Source organism: Nicotiana tabacum, chromosome 23 (assembly GCF_000715075.1).
Source record: "Nicotiana tabacum cultivar K326 chromosome 23, ASM71507v2, whole genome shotgun sequence".
Taxonomy (NCBI): domain Eukaryota; kingdom Viridiplantae; phylum Streptophyta; class Magnoliopsida; order Solanales; family Solanaceae; genus Nicotiana; species Nicotiana tabacum.
This window is the reverse complement of record NC_134102.1, coordinates 89,184,543-89,201,978: the sequence shown is the minus strand read 5'-3', so window position 1 is coordinate 89,201,978 and position 17,436 is coordinate 89,184,543. Positions and strand designations below refer to the sequence as shown.

The 17,436-nt window shown below is 34.8% G+C and overlaps 2 protein-coding genes and 2 pseudogenes across 4 annotated transcripts; 2 read left to right on the top strand and 2 right to left on the bottom strand.

Annotated features, from left to right (window-relative positions):
• Positions 1-723: 723 nt before the first annotated feature.
• Positions 724-4,762, top strand: LOC107782556 (uncharacterized). Its single transcript, XM_016603440.2, has 4 exons — positions 724-966; positions 2,978-3,083; positions 4,125-4,273; positions 4,365-4,762. Exons 1-4 carry the CDS (start codon positions 826-828, stop codon positions 4,458-4,460), a joined length of 492 nt encoding a protein of 163 aa, XP_016458926.1. The 5' UTR covers positions 724-825; the 3' UTR covers positions 4,461-4,762.
• LOC142177723 (U6 spliceosomal RNA) lies at positions 1,157-1,207 on the top strand (annotated as a pseudogene).
• A 329-nt stretch (positions 4,763-5,091) lies between the features above and the next one.
• Positions 5,092-6,197, bottom strand: LOC107782532 (putative CoA ligase CCL7; annotated as a pseudogene).
• Positions 5,092-10,801, bottom strand: LOC107782542 (uncharacterized). 3 transcript variants are annotated; one of them, XM_016603424.2, is made up of 8 exons: positions 10,155-10,801; positions 9,963-10,046; positions 9,112-9,192; positions 8,429-8,568; positions 8,228-8,330; positions 8,078-8,153; positions 6,763-6,825; positions 5,092-6,674 (listed from the first exon to the last, which is right to left on the bottom strand). In XM_016603424.2, the coding sequence occupies exons 1-8, from the start codon at positions 10,214-10,216 to the stop codon at positions 6,600-6,602; spliced, it is 684 nt and encodes a 227-aa protein (XP_016458910.1). In that variant the 5' UTR covers positions 10,217-10,801; the 3' UTR covers positions 5,092-6,599. The 3 variants fall into 3 exon arrangements, with proteins under 3 accessions (XP_016458910.1, XP_016458916.1, XP_075102165.1); XM_016603430.2 differs by having other exon boundaries at positions 8,078-8,149; XM_075246064.1 differs by lacking the exons at positions 9,963-10,046; positions 10,155-10,801 and adding an exon at positions 9,474-9,613.
• Positions 10,802-17,436: the final 6,635 nt, after the last annotated feature.

Below are 17,436 nucleotides of genomic sequence, written 5' to 3'. Positions count from 1 at the left end.
CATATATACTCATATGTCAAGATTTATTAAACTCTTATATTATTTTTTTTAGAATTTAAAATGGTATTTTATTGGTTATTTTAAAATTAAATAACACATATCATTATTAAGATTTCGTATTATTTTTTGTGTTTAGTTATTAAATTCGGTTAACTTTGAAAGCATATATCAATGAAAAATTATTGTTAGACGATTAAGAAAATAACTATCAAGTGTTACTTAAAAATACATCAATAACTTTAACGAAATATGATCGAAATAAGATTCATATAACAAACAAATCAAAAAATCCAAAAAACCCGACATTAATCAAACCAATCCAAACCGATATAATTGGTTTGATTTGGTTTTGATAAAATTCAAACCAACCTGACTCATGTACACACCTAGTTGTAGCAGTAATAGTTGAAACTTCAACCATTTACTTATGAAGATTGAGTTTCTAATCATGGGCGTATCTACCATGTAAACTACGGCTAACCTAGTAGATTTTTCTTAGACGATGTAAGTCTATAACATTTGAATGTGAACTCAGTTGGTATTATATATTAATTTGAAGTCGTTGTACGAGCCCATAAATTTCAAATTTTCATTAGTTTCTGGGTCTAATCAAGCAAAATAAAATAGATCATAGGGCTGATTTGACACTTGTTGAAACTAGAGGGGTGCTTTAGCAATAGTCGAGAAAGCTCCACACGGAGGAGTTAAAGGAGTGTAGAATACATCAAACAATACTACCCAGACTCAGAGCTACTCTCCAAGATTTGCAGAGACAGTAGCGGCACCTTCTTGATCTCAAAAGCGGCAAATTTTTGAGAGGCCAAAATGGAGGAATTAACATCAGCTTTGAATTCTCATATGGACCAAATGGCAGATCTCGTTGAGAAATTCAGTGCAGAGATGAGGTCCAGTCTTAGACCCGCCTATGACAACTTCATGGGCTTCTTCCACGCCATTGACTGGACGGTATTTCCCTTTTTATCCAACTCCTACAAATGCTACCAACTTCGTAAAAATCAGATTTTGTTAGGGTTCTCTTATTATTTGTTTATTTTCTGTGAAAATATGTCTTTCTTAATTAACCAAAAAGAGAGTAAAAATTTTAAAAATATAAACAGTTTCCTTTGTGTATTCCTATTTAATAATCAATATTATTGTTCCTTCGGGGACAAATGATGAAATTGGAACAATACAGAGAAGATTAGCAATTGAATATTCAATATTCTCAGCAAGATATTGTAGTTTCTGTTCTTTGTTACTACCAAGTTTCAACTAACGGATAACTTCGAGCTGGCTTTCACATTATTGCCGGTGAAGTGATGCCAAAGATACTTAGTGTGCTCATCACAAACTCATGAATTTTTGTTTTATCTTGTTATCCTTTATCCATTCATTATCTAGATTATGCTGGTTTCCACTGCATGAAATTGAGACAAGAAGTGGAAATTAATTTATGATAACTTATCACTAACAGTAGATATGAGGAAAGACAAGAAAATATGATGGTCTAGCTGAATAGAATAGGTTCAGAAATTTTAACCTGCAAAACTTAGATAGATCTTCACCTAGGCACGTAGAATCACATAGCTTAAATGGATGTCAGTTAATTTTAACTGAGAATTTACCGTGCTTTACTTTGAACTCTCATATGCTTTACAAGGAAAATCCACACTTGGATGAATGTGCATAATCAAATAGCCTAAATGAATGTCGTTTCATTTGAATTGAGAATTTTAACAAGGAAAACCTATACTTGCCTGATGTCAAGAGAAATTACAGTAAAGAAAATGGATCTTTGTTCTAGCCAAAATAGACCCGCTGCTTGATGCATAGGAACAAGCAAGATGAGAAACATTTGACCAGAAATATGAAGTAGTAGAATTATCCAATTGAAGGAACTAAATTGTTTTTGATTGGAGCAAGTTGCTGGAGTATTTGTGGAGTCTAAACTTCACTGTAACTTTCGTTTAGCACAATTATGAAATGTATTAATCACGCGAAATATCATGCAGTTGTATTCGTCTTATCTATACCCTTGCACCATCTTATCTATACCCTTGCACGCATTGTCCAATGTGAAGAGATAAGTCTGCTGAGCACTTGTCCCTGTGAAGTGTTAATATTAGTAGCATCCTCAAGCTTAAGCTTTTATGTTTATTCCATTTGTCTTGTAAGAAATGCACTTTAAATTTTAACGTATCCATCAAATATCCACTTGCTCTTGGCACCCATTAGCTTATGTTCACAGGTCATCATCCGCTGCCATTTCTTTTCTCCTTATTGGAGTTTCAGTTAGAATATAGGTATCTAGAATGACCAGTGATGCTTTAACCTTCCAGCACACACAGGCAAACCGCAGAGGCTATCGAACCACTTGTAATGCTTTAGAAGTAAGGGCCATGTTCTATCCAGTTTCACTATATCTTCCTTTCTCTACATTAGAATCCGCTTACCCTCTTCTTATGCTATATGGTTCTTCATGCTAATCTTCTTATGTCTAGTTACTTTCTTCCTTTTACGCACTTTGTATATTCTTTTTTTTTTTTGGGCCCCCAACTTATGAAACTGAAGATGAGCAAGAGTATCTAAGAGCTCTAATTGATGCCCAACGAGAGCGAAGTCACATGAGATGTGGTTGGTGCTGCAAGCTGTCTAATGCAATACAAGGAGAATAGTAGAGAGAAACTAAAGCTATATGTTCAAATTTTGGTTGGAAATTGAAATACAATTCTTTTTGAAACATATTGAAATACTATTTGTATGAGATAATATATTCATTATTACCTTATCAATATTTTCTTCATGAGAATTATTACCTTATCAATATATATGCATTACTAATTATTTTTGAGCAACTAGGTCTCTTAGGCTAACAAAGATGTCTTTTGACCTTGTCAAATATGAGATATTGGCATTTCGACATGGACGAGCTTTCTGGTTGTCTTTCTTATTGTTGGTTTTCCTTTTCCTTTTGCAGGAACCTTGGTTGATATGTCTTCTTTCATTTCATGCCATGTTTCTTCTTGTATCATTTGTCTCTCGGAGGAACATCAATTTCCAGATGTTTTTGTTCCTTCTTGCACGTAAGCGTTCCTCTTTTTATTGTAACCTGATTTCTGATATTTCTTCTTTTTACTTGCTTAGGTATATTAGCACTCAAGGCCTTGAAATTAATCTAGTAGTGTCGGTGTTCTTCAGCTCAGTTTTTTTACCCCTTTCCTAGTTCTGTTTCTTTACCTGCCTTTATCTCCTTTTTAGTTCTCTCTTTCTTAACAAAAAGTTTCTTTTATGTTTTGCATCTTTGAATGTGATGAGTGATACTATTTTCAGACATATTCGTTGAACCGTAAGGAAGAGGATAAAAGATATGGTACTACTGAAAAAAAGGAAGAAATGAAGTGAAAAGACATGTCGAGGCAAACCCTCTATGATATGGCCGCTTCATGCAGAATAAATGCTTAAAGCATTCTTAGTGGACTCTGCGATCCCAGAAGTTAAGAACAGTGACTCTACTGTAGGATGTATAATTAGAACTCTGCGAAAAGAATTCAGGTAATCAGCGAGTAACCTATAGATTGTATGCAAACAACCATTCCTGGAACAATTGATTTGTTCTGATAACCAATTTGCGACAACTAGAACAGCTTTGGCTCCATAGAGTGAGAATAATCTGTGGTAGACAACTTCAAAAGCTCATTGACATAGTACAGTTCCAGAATGATCAGTCAGAACTTCTACATGGATTGCTAGCGTTCCTCTTTTGCAAAGTCACATAGAACTTCAGTTTTTTGGTGATTGCATTTTATGTTCTTTGAACACAAGCTAAACTCTTGGAATTTATTCACTTCCTCCTCTTGGTTGTCTAGTTTTTTGGTGTATAAAACTACATATTTGTTTGTTTTCAAATTAAAAGTTCCAAAAACGAAAAAAGTTGTGGCTTAATTGAAAGCATAAGTTTTGAGGCCCGTTAAAGCTACTTGCGTTCTATATGCTTGTAACTTTTGTTGTGAAATTGCTGAAGTGAGGCCATCTTTTTAGCTCGCATGTTAGAAGCTTGATCTTTTGAATTGCAGTATGTGAATATGTTCCTTTTGCCTTACTTCTTTAGTTTCCTTATAATGCAGTTGGAGGAGTGTATAGTGCTGAAAGGCTTAATGGCTTATTAGCTGCAAACTGGAAAAGCTTTGCGCGCCAGAATTACTTCGATTCACATGGCATTTTTCTTTCCACACTTTGGTCTGGGCCTCTGTTGGTTATTGCGATAATAATCTTGGCGAGTATTTTTGGTCATTCCTTTCTGTTTGTTTCCGTCATTTCTAGTGTTTTCTACTCATTAAGTTGCTGCGCACTTTTCTTCTTTGCAGGTTAATACCCTCTTTTCACTATGTTACCTGATTGTAAGGTGGAAAAAAGCCGAGCTTAGACACCGGGCCAGACTAGCTCGTAACAAGGAGGATTAACAAACATATTGCTGCTCTGCTACGACTGGAGCATAGGGTGGGCTCCTGGAATGCGGATTATGCAAAGACTTACTCCATTATCTCCCTACACAAGATTAGTGAAGAGAATACCTTAGCTTGGACCGGGAGCACGAAGCACGTGTTACGTTAAACTTCTCCCTATTTAAATGTGTTTTCATAATTTGGTTTCAAAAATTTTCCCTTTGTAGAGGTGAAATCAGCATAGCCTTTCTTGCTTTTATACTCCATCTGAGAATCTGAGAGACGCTGTCCGTCTTTTATTTATCTTGCAGTTCTAGATCTTGGAATTTCTTATTTCATGATTAATGCAACTTTGTCCTCAGATAAACTTGCCTGTGAAACAGGAAGCTGAAGAAGCGAGAAAAATTAACACTTGAATTTCCCTTAGAATTACAAGAAATATTGGAATTACATCAATAATCTTGGGAGGTACTTAGCATTTTGTTTCCAGCCAGGTTGAAGGTTTGTTATTATGGATTTGCTGCTCTTTTTTCCACGCTAATTTCCAAACCATTTCACGCCACATTTTCCCAGCGTTTCGTTTGATAACTCACAACTGAAGGCAAATATTCGGTCTCTTTTGGTGTTACCTAGATTGCACCTAATGATATTTAACAGTTCCAATTGTGAATCTCTTATTATACATGTCACCACGAAGTTCACATCATTGATACAATTCTGTTACCATTCATAAAAGTACAGTGATGAGTGTATGCAACTGCTCTGATAAATGGATGCTCACTTAACACTCAAGGAGTAAACTATTCAAATCTTATACAGTTTTGATCGAACCTTCTCAATTAGTTCTCCCATGGGAAATTCCCAGAGGCAAGCTTTTGCAAGGTGTAACCTGGTATACAGTGAATTTATGAACATCTTTCGCAGTCAGAAAGCTATTAGCGAACAAACAGCGTATGCAATTGGAACCTCACCACCCTCAGCATCAGGAAACGGGATAATAACTGAATAACAGCATCTAATATTTAAGGATGAGAAACAAGTAGACCTTCAAGCTCTGCTGGTGCGACCTGAAAACCTTTTTACTTGATGAGCTATCTGATCCTGTCTACGACATAAAGCATTCCTTCCTTGTCAAAGTACCCAAGATTTCCAGTATGAAGTATGAACCCAGTCCTCATCTATAGTCTGCCTTGTGGCCTGTGGATTGTTGAAATAGCCTTGCGTCATGTTGGGACCACACGCCCATGTTTCCCCTAATTGTCCAGGGGGAAGAGGCTTCAGTTTATCAACACTAACTATTAGAGCTTCCACTCCGGAACTACAGACCCCGCTGATACTGTGTGTCTGGGGCCTGCATATTGATTCTCCAATGAGACAATCTCACAAGTTTCTGTCATACCATATCTCTGTGCAACAACACCTGAGGAAAGCTCTCAGCGAATTCCTCCATCAACTCCTTCCCCAAAAGTGTAGCACCAAACCCAATATGCTTCAACGATGTTAAATTGTACTTCTTCACCACAGGATTCTTAGCCAATGCCAAAACAACCGGAGGCACAATCCATAAATGTGTCACCCTATACTATTCAATTTTTCAAAATCATTTCCAAATCAAACTTTGTCATAGACACACAGCATTACCCCTTAGGAAGTGTGAATACATAATAATAGAGGACCAAACACATGAAACATAGGCAAGCCACACAAAAACACATTATGCATTTCACCCCCCAAATCTTGATCAGCAGTCACCATTAAAGACACAACAATGAAATACTCTAGGAATATGATAATAAGCTCTGAGTTACAATTATTCACTTGCTTGGGAAGTTCTAAAACTGAATTGGATTAACAGTAATGGCAATGACACCAAAGAAACAAAGAGGGAACTGGAAAGAGTTGGGGGCAAAAATAAGTACGACCTTGTTTTTCTTGATGCCAGGCGATATTCTGGACATCATGAACTTGAACTGAGAAAAGGTAATGATTTGACCAGTCAGCACAAAAAAGGGCAGGTTTTTCAGGAACAGACTTGATGTTTCTGAAGGGAAAAGAGAGCATACAAAGATTTTAACAAAACGAAACATGACAAAATGGGCAAAAAAGGGAAAAAATGTAATTCAGAGCTATATTCTCTTGTCAACACCCGAACATGACTTATATCCTTCTCCTATTATCAACACGTTTTCTCTTTGATGGTTCACCTTCCAAATGGTCCACACTGGATTTTATCTAAAGAAGAACAGAATAAATTGTCAAATAAATAAACAAGCACATCTAAATCCAATTATTGCAAGTCAAAAGAATGTTGATTGTTCACCTTATCTAGTTTCTCTCTGACCAGCTTAACAGTTTGATTCATAGACTGTGAAGGGAAGTATTCCTGACATGGCACCAAAGGGGAGAAACAATCATTCTATTGAACTTAAAAACCAAGTATTGATAACCTGCATGCAGTTAGCAAAAAATCACGCACATAGGGTTCATATTAGTATTGCAAAGAAAAGTTGAAAATACGCTTTGCCTGCAGATTCTCGGTAAAAGAGGTAGTTCTACAATTAGATCATCTAGGAAGTGATAGCCTGACTGAATTGAAGAACTGAATAATCATTTTGAAAAGAAATGCTTAATTCTCTAGGTTTATTCTCCTCTCTTCTCTAAGGGTCTCTTTGTTGGTCCTCCCCGTGTCCATGAGTAAAATGAGATATGACCGAATACTAAAAGGAAACGTGTCATATCTCTTAAGTAAATTAGCAATTGCGCCTCGCCAATAATTTGTTGCATGACAACAGGAAGAGGAAAATAACAGAAAAGAAAGATGAGGCAGCACCAAAAGAATTGGCACCACTCACGAACCTTGCTTTCATGACCCACACTAGCCAAACAAGCATAAACTAAACCCAAAATGACGGGATCCACGCCCCATCTAGCTAGACAGGCTTACCCCAATAAGGTGCCCCACATGATACCCAATCTAAATAATCCTGAGTCCTCTCCTCGATACCAACACTAAGAGCCCAAGGCTTAACTCAGGGGAGTACACGCAGATCATTTGATGCCATCAATGAAGCCAAGTACTTCATCCAAAAAAAAAAGGGAATGTGTTCAGATCAACCAATGTAAGTTGCTAATTAACCAATGTAAATTCCTAATTTTTGCCATCGTAGCACTAGCTAATGACTCTATTGCTTGATAATTCTCCATCAAGCAATTAAACAAGATATCCACAGTAATCTTTCTGTTTATTCGAAGTCACTGCAATCTATACCACGAAAATCTGCCCCTGGAAACATGTCTACAGCTGCCATATTGCCAAGACCACAACAATCACAAAAGATTTTCTGTCGATTTTTCTCCCCTACAACATTCTTCTCGCTTTTTTGTTAATCAACCAATTACAAGCGTATTAATGGGTGCTAACTCTCCTACTTCTCAAAACCTAAGGGGATCTACGTGAAATTTACATACACATTTATAGCCTTCACGCACTCTAAAATGCACAAAAATGATTATCTGGCAACCACCTCCCTTCTTCATAACTTGACTATGGAACTTGATAACCATGTTAAAAGCATTTGCCAAAAGTCGAAATCATACGAGGTATAAATGCATCACAATGCAATTCTATGACCAACCTTGTCTGATGAAATTGTTGTCGCAGGAGAACACTGTACGTCATGAGCAGAGTTACACCGCGAATTGGAGCTCTGCCTACAATAAAAATGATTTTATTCTATCTTGATACAAAACTCAAAACTCAATTCAGAGCATCTCTATTAAACTACCTTTGATTAGAGCCAACTGAGTGTACAATAGAATTCAACTGAGCTGGAGAGGGCTCACTAATCACATCTGCGCTATATGTGGCAGATCCTTTAGATCTTCCAGCTGAAAGGACATTGATCCCAGAATAAGAAACTAAGGTCTACAAAATAAAGGTAAACTCATTAGACAAATTAATTGCTAACTTGTGAGAAGGTACTTACGATTTAATCGTGCTAAAACTTCCTTCCTCCTAGCTTCTAACTTATCCTTCGTCTCAAACAGACTCTCAAATTGAGGTGCATAAGAGACGTGTAGCCTGTTCCCGAGGAAAACAGACTCATCCAGTTTCCTTTTGGCAAACCTGGAGTAGCGAATATGTAAGTATAACTTATGATGCAATATAAACACAAATGTTCACATATATGAAAATTGCATGGAAACTATCAACGAGAAAACACATGCTATATAGGACTAGTTCCCTCAACATTCTATTTACGCATAGTTTGATTGGGTGCAGAGTATAAGAAAGAAACGAAGACTTTTGAAACTTGTGGTCTTAATAGGACATAACATTTGTGTGGCTATAAAACTTTTGAAACGTGTGGTATTAAACATGCCATAACATTTGTGTGGAGCTTGTCATTAAGCGTAAAATGCAGAGTTCATGTTAAATTGTTTTCAAATTTAGAAAAGTGTCATTCTTTTTGGAACAGACTAATAACGAAATAGTGTCACTCTTTTTTAACCAGAAGGAATACAAGGGAATTGGGATCCTCTTGCAGTACATATTTCCTGCACTTTCTCGTAGCAGTTTAATGAAATCTTTCACAGTACTTATAAAGAAAATACCAATATCCATTTACATCTCTAGATGTAATGGTGATGATCTGAGCATTGAAATAACCTGGCATTGTCAACCCGGTAAAACTTGATCCAGAAAACATCTGTAAACTGCTCGCAATCTTCAGCATCCATTGGTTTACATCTAAGAACCAAGAGAACGATAAAGATGAAGGTAATACACTAAAAGACAGTATTGACAATACCCTAAGATCATCAAACTTTATCTTCAAATCTCGCATAAGTGAGTACAGTCACCATTCTAATTATATTCTTAAAGCAAAAGGACAAACATACACGATGCACGAATACATAGTTTCAACAAGCAGATATATGGATATCCTCTCCAGCATCCCCCCTCTCCCCAATGAAACCACAAAATAGATACTCCATAAAGAGCAAGATGCAGTATTGGTTCTCTATTACCTTTGTGTGTACTTTTCATCTCTTTCTTCTTTGACCTTTCCTTTTTAACCTTTAATTGTCGAATATAGCATTTTTTTGTGGATGACCAAAAAATCCGTCTGGAACCAGCCGCGGCCTTCGAAACTCGGAGATAATGAGCCACCCCCTCTCCTATTAATCCACTTAAACACCATGTTTAGTTCGTATAGCACATAGCTCGAACCTGTGATCTAAGTCACAAGTCCCGGAACCTTTGCCACTTGAACTACACCCTAGAGACTTGAATATAGCAAAATTGATCTAACTTTTAGGTGGAACTAGCTAAGCTAACATTTTTGTTAACTTTCACATGACACGCTCGTTTGGAAACAAAAGGCAAATATAAATTATCTATATCAGATAATTAATGTACTAAGTCCATTGCACACCCAATTGTTTCAAAAGTGAAAACAAACCAAAAGGTTTTAAATTTACGAATAAATCTCCAATTAGTTGAGAGAAAAGCCGTACTCTTCAATTTCTCCGTAAGTGGAGAATAGTTTAGAGAGCTGATCGCCACAGCCCAACGCTGGAACATTCCTCACAATCAAATATCTGCACAAAATTCCAGCAAACTCACATCACGAAAGGATTAAATAAATTTGAATTCACGATGTTAATATAATCTAGAAGACAGAGAGATAAGAGAGTGGGTTAACGAACTTGGATTCATCACAGATTGTGTAAACGCGGACTGCAGGAGGCTCGTCTTTGTATCGAGGCATACCACTTCACAATTCAATTTGGATCATATGATGGCCCCTGATAAATAATAAAGGAAATTTTACCTCACTGTACCAAAGTATACCCTCACTTTATTTTAAACCAAAATTATTTTAAAATATTATTTTTTATAACTACTTTTTATATTTTATAACAAAATAGTTATTTATGATATATACTATCATTGAATCATGAAATACGCTATTTATATTTTTAATATCTCTGTATTTCAATTAACACACGATTGTATCTCATATTTTTTCTTTTTCTCTCTCTTCGAGCAAAATAGACTGAATCATCTAGAGTTATTGCAATTGAATATTTGGAGGTGTGGATGAGAAGGAAGACAACGGTCGCTCGCTGTTAAATCAAGCAATCAATGTTCAACTGTCCTTTTCAGTTGGAGAATAGCAAAATTTCTAATGATCCTAGTGTTGCAGATAAGATTAGTTTTCTAGTGAAAGTAGGAGATATAATCGTGATGGGAACAAATGGATTGTTCGATAATGTTCATGATTTTGAGTTAGAATTCGTTGTGAACAATGGGGTGGACTCGTGGGAGTCGGATGTGCCTGATACATTGGCTTGGAGGATAGCGTAATATGCATTGGAGTATTTTTATCTTCTAATTGTTTCTGTTTGTGAATAGATGATTCGGAAAACGCCATCTTCGACGAACTTTCTTCTCTTCTTTGTTATTTAGTCACATACAAAGATACAAATATATTGTATTATGTACAAATTCACTCAAACACATTGTATTTTTGTATAAATATATTTTTTTGCATGTATTTATGTATTTCGAAGATCTGTATTTTTTTAATACAACTGAATACACTTGTATTCAAGCATTCTGTAGATACAGTATGCATGAATACAAGATATAAATATTGACATACACTGAATACAAATAAAAATAAGTGAATACAACCAATGAAATATACTGAATACAACAATAATAACATGAATTAGGAATAACTAAAATATTATTAATACAAATACATTTGAATACACTGAATATAAAACAACGAATACAGTAAATACAAACATTGAATCTAATGAATGCAACAGTAAAAAAAAATACCGAAACACATTAAATACAAAAGTTAAATACAACAGTTATATACGACTGAAAATCATTTTAATTAATTAGGTTGATAATGAGGCATGTTAGAATTAATTTTGTTGAGTTATATTAGGAGTGTATCACGCTAATTGATATTATTTCCGTTATTAGACAGCTGGACAGACCTATTTTTAAGGTGATTGTCATTATTGAATTCATGAATACATTGCGTGAATACATATGAATACATGCGCGTATAGCTGGACTGCCCTTATTTTTAGGCATTTTTTTTGCTGTTGTATTCATGAATACAGTAGCGCGAATACAACGAATACACTACCGTAACAACTGAATAGTAACTATAGGAAGTAATTATGTATATGATAGCTATATGAAGTTAATAGCCACCAAACAATAGTGGTTTCTGAACATTTCTCATAACAGTATGCATGAATACAGGATATAAATATTGAAATACACTGAATACAAATAGAAATACAGTGAATACAACCAATGAAATATACTGAATACAACAGTAATAACATGTATTAGGAATAACTAAAATACTATTAATACAAATACATTTGAATACACTAAATATAAAATAGCGAATACAGTAAATACAAACATTGAGTCTAATAAATGCAACAGTAAAAAAAAATACCAAAACACATTAAATACAAAAGTTAAATACAACTGAAAATCATTCTAATTAATTGGGTTGATAATGAGGCATGTTAGAATTAATTTTATTGAGTTATATTAGGAGTGTATCACGCTAATTGATATTATTTCCGTTATTAGACAGCTGGACAGACCTATTTTTAAGGTGATTGTCATTACTGTATTTATGAATATATGGCGCGAATACATGCGCGTACAGCTGGACTGCCCTGATTTTTAGGCGTTTTTTATTGCTGTATTCATGAATACAACAGCGTGAATACAACGAATACACTATCGTAACAACTTAATAATAGTTATAGAAAGTAATTATTTATATGATAGCTATATGAAGTTAATAGCAACCAAACAATAGTAGTTTCCGAAAATTCCTCGTAAATAAATGAAACGCTGGAGTTTGTTTCAAAAAACGATGAAAGACTTTTGAAATTATTTGTCCCGTTTTGTTAAGTAGCTACAAAAAGCCTTCTTCAAATTATTTTGTGAAAGAATTTTTGCTCCTAAAAATAGCAAAATTTGTGCTTCTAGAAATTATAGAATAATCAGAAATGAAAAAGACGACCCGAAATTTATCATTAGAGGATAGAGTTCAATTTAAACAAGCATTAAAGAAAAAAATGGGTTTGAGTAATTTTGCCCCGTCCATATTGCTCAATGTTGCACCTCATTAAATTCGTTCAAATCCTTATTATTAGTAAATTGCCTTGTATTTGACCTTGCTATGAAGGAAGCCTAGTGTAATATGATGGACTTCACTTGCCCAAATTAATCCGAAAAAATATCCAAATTTATCTTTTAAATTTTGACTATAATTTTAAAAAATTCAAATAAGAATATCGTTATAGATCATAAGAAAGAATGAGACTTTTTAATACAAAGGTTAATAGTAGAGCAAACATTTAACTTTTCCTAATACAGAGGTTAATAATAGAGCAAATATTTAACGAGGACAAAATTATTCAATTTCGAATAGTATAAGAATAAATTTGATCCTGTTTTCTAAAATTAATCGATAGAAACTTCAGTAGGTAATAAATATTTACATGAGATGTTTGAGTAAACTTGAAGAATATAATTTAAAAAAATTTAACATAATTTAATAGAAAATTTAAAATTTTTTCCTAGAATAAATTGGTGTCAAAAGAAAAACGAAAATTGGTCAAAAATACCTATCTACTATCAAATTGGTGTCAAAAGAAAAACGGAAGATGCTTATGCATTGTCCAATCTCAAAATGGAGATCAAAACGCTGTCGAGATTGACTCGTTGCAGGCGTGCATCAATCCGGATAAGGTACCAAGCATCAACAATCATGTTCGAATTTGAGAGGGTTTTGGGTCGGGTCGGTTTAAAAAAGCCCGGACAAACCAAACGTCTTAAATGGTTGTCACGTGGCCTCTTCCTTAACTTGGATATTTTGTTCAACAGTAAGACGGTAGGGGTATTTTTAATCGATTAGTATAATGAAGGGTTCTTTAAATATTATTTAATAGTAGAGGGATATTTTTGACCCTTTTCCGAAAGAAAAAATAAACAAAAGATATTTGGACAAGCAAAGAATTTGATTAGAAGTTTCTTTTTGGGACTCATATATATATACATATATATATGATTTGATATACACAAAATATTCATTGTTGTTATACATCCGGTAAAAACATATAAATGACATACACAAAATATATAATTATGTCACTATGTTGATGTATGTGTTTTGTATGTATCCCTGCGTATGTAATTATATATTCAGTGATACATTGAATATACAAACAATATACAATCGACATACAACTAATTTATCATAGAACTACCATCAGAAAAAACACCATATCCATCACCAAAATTCAATTTCAATTGATTTATTCATGAGAAGGTAATAATATCTGAAATCGACCAACCCAATTTGTTGCTCCAAACAAGGTTAATATTTTTCTTTCTCTTAATTTTATTAACTCTAAAGAATGTGTTTGTGGTTTGATATGTCTTTTTAGTTTATAGTTTTATTTGACATTTTAGAGTGTGAAAATAGATATTTAAGCCTATTCCTTGATCTTTAATGACGTTGAGGTTCAGTTATTAGACAGGAAAAATGTTCGAATCTATCCCACTGCTATTGTATATTATTTATATTTGTCCATTGTTATACTTTTCGTCTACTTTCGCCCCTACCGATAACAAACTCTTCAGATTTTCCCCTAATCCTAACGGACCTATATTGTGACAGCTGAGCCCTCCAATTTTTGTCCATGTTAGCTGCCAAGTCAGCCCTTCAAAATTTAACCGAAAAAAATGAAATCCCAAAAACAGTTTTTTTTTTTTTTTTAATCCTCTTTCTATCTACCCTAAAATCATTTTTTTTGTCTTTGCATTTTGATTTCTTTTAATCCTCATGTTAAAATTGTGCAACTTTTCTTTCATATTTAAATATTTCTTGACTGTCAATTTTTAGCTTTTTATTTGCAGAAATGTCACTTCTATGTTCGTAATTTACTAGCAAACATGAAACAACTAGTTATTAGGATTCCAATGAAGGTGCTACGAATTTCTTAAAAGATTTTAGGAGAAATATTGCTTGAGTTGCCAATAGCATTGAAGAACTTTGTTAATCAAGGGGAAAATAAGAATGGAGAAAGTCAATGTCATCGATAAACCCGTAATGCAGCATCCTGATTCTCACTTATTAGCTTTTTCATCATCTGATTCGTCGCTGAAACTAAGTACACATCCAAAGGAGTTTCTTGGAGATTTATATATAAGGGAAAAAGGTCATTATTGCCACGTACTATTGTAAATAGTACACGTTTATTCTCCGTTTTATTTTACGTCCAACAACCACCCTACCGTTAACAAAGTTGATGTAATTGCCCCTAACCCTAACAGATGGTCAATGTGGCAGCTGACTCACTCCATTTTTTTCACGTCAACTGCCAAGTCAGCTTTCCATTAAGTTGAAAGCCCCAATTCGACTCCCAAATTAGATTGACCCAATTTCACTCCCAAAATTTTGACCCGTAACCCATAACTGTTTGCCCACTAAATAAATAGAAATAACCCGTGTAAAACGAGTAGAGGCCTTCGTTTGGTCGAACCTTCTAGTACTTAAAAGAAAACGAGAGAACCAAACCTGTCTATAGAATCCTTGCGTCCAGTGCCGATTTCAAGCAAAGGTAAGAAGTTATTCCAAAAAATTTGATGTTTCTGTTAGTTTTATCTCTTTCTTGTACGTAAGTGAAGTGAAGTTTTACTGGGGTTTCAAATCCCTTTTAGATTTGTTGTTGGTTGGTTAGGGCTTTCAATTCCTCCTTTCTTTATCGATTATTTCAAGCTGATAGGTGTGTGTAACCGAAGTGTAGTTGTCATAGGGTTTCGAATTTGTTGTTTCTTGGAGTTAGGGTTTTCAGAATTGTTCTTGGTTGGTTAGGGTTTTCACTTCTCCCTTTCTTTGTCGATAATTTCAAGCTGGTAGGTGTGTGTTTTGCGTTTGTATTCAATTGCATGTATTTTTTCATTATTAAACCGTAATTTTGTTCTTTTTGTTTGCATGTGCCTCATATCTGGTTTATACTTTCTTGGTATTGAAAAGTCCTTTGGTGGTTTAGGGTTTCAATTTTAATATTTTGTGGTCCCAACTTCCTTTGATTTTTTTTTTTAGAAAATAAGTGAATCAGATTTTTTATATTGGCTTTTATTTGTTCTTTTCTGCGTTGTTTATTGGACGGTGGGGCAGGGGACACTTTATTTGTTACTTTAATACTTTAATGTATGGTCCCTCACATCCATGGCTGCATCTATTAGTTTATTGAAGTTGACTGACTTCTTCAATATGTGGTACCTTCTATTTTATTCTGCCTTTATCTCTATACCTTCTATTATTCTATTTTGCTCTGCCTTCCATTAGTCTTTGTTTGTTTATGTTGTCTGGTTTTAGTGTGAATTTTATACTGTTTCTATATTTTTTACCTTAAGTGATTTTAGTGTGTCTTAAATATGTATATTCTTTATTCTGCAGTTTACTGACAATGGTCCTGCTGGATTTGGTCTTTCATCATGGTGGAGAGTGGGTCAAGAAACCTTAAGTGATTTTAGTGATTTTACCTTAAGTGATTTTAGTGTGTCAAAGGATGCTCTTGCTGAAGGCAAGAGAAGGTTCCTAAAGATGTACATATGTTTTCATGCAATGAAGATGAGGTTTAAGAGTGGGTTGAGGCCCTTTATAGTGTTGGATGGAACTTTTTTGAAAGGGAAAGTTAAGGGTCAGCTTTTGGTGGCAGTTGGTCAAGACTCTGCAAACCATTTTTATCTATTAGCTCGGGCTATTGTGGATAAAGAAACAAAAGTCACATGGAACTAGTTTTTAAGTCATCTACAAATGTCATAGGACATTAAGATGGGTGAAGGAATCACTTTTATCTCGGATATGCAGAAGGTATGAACACTTATCTTTATTATTTTATTATTTTACCAATCTGTATATATAGATTTTAATTCTTCTTTCCTTTATATGCAGGGGCTGATTGATTCAATCTCAGAAGTTCTTCCTGAGGCCCACCACAGATTCTGTGTAAGACACATAGAAGCAAACTGGTGCAAGAGATGGGGGTCTGGCGAATACAAGAAATATCTTTGGTGGGTAGCTTGGAGTACCTATGAAGAGGACTTCCAAGATCAGTTAAAGAGTATGAGCCAAGTGGACGATGATGGTAAGACTGATGTTGAAAATCTGTTAAAGTATCCACTTACTTGCTGGAGTAGGGCATTCTTTGATACTACCTGCAAGAACCAGTCAGTGGATAATAACCTGACTGAGTCCTTCAATGCATGGATATTGCAAGCCGGATACAAGCCAATTATAAAGATGTTAGAGGAGATCAGAATCAAGATTATGAATATGTTGACTGATAATGAAGCTGAAGTGGTGGGGTGGGGAAGTGAATACAGTCCCAAGACTCTAAATTTGTATAACCAATTCATGAGGATTGCACAAAAGTGTCATGTGAATGGCAGTGATGACCAAGGTTATGAAGAGACAGAAGGTAATGATAGGCACATTGTGAACCTGGGGGCAAAAAAATACATTTGTAGGACATGGAACCTTTGTGGAATCCCATGTCCTCATGAAATTTGTGCCCTACTGTACAAGAAGGTTGACCCTTTAAGTGAGATACACTGGTACCTTTCCAAAGGGGCATATCTCCAAACTTATTCTCATAAGTTACAACCTGTAAGAGGAGAAAAGTTCTGGAAGATAGACTCCACGTAGAATATGGAACGACCTGAGTTTGTAAGAATGGCTGGCAGGACAAAAGTAAAAAAGAACGAGACAAATGAGTCCCTTATTAGGCAAGGGCAATGGTCTCAATCCAGGAAAGGGAGAGTAATGACATGTAATAACTGTGGAGAACTTGGACATAATGCTAGGGGATATGCCAAGGTAATCTATCTCTTGAACAATAAATTTATGCTTCTATTTTA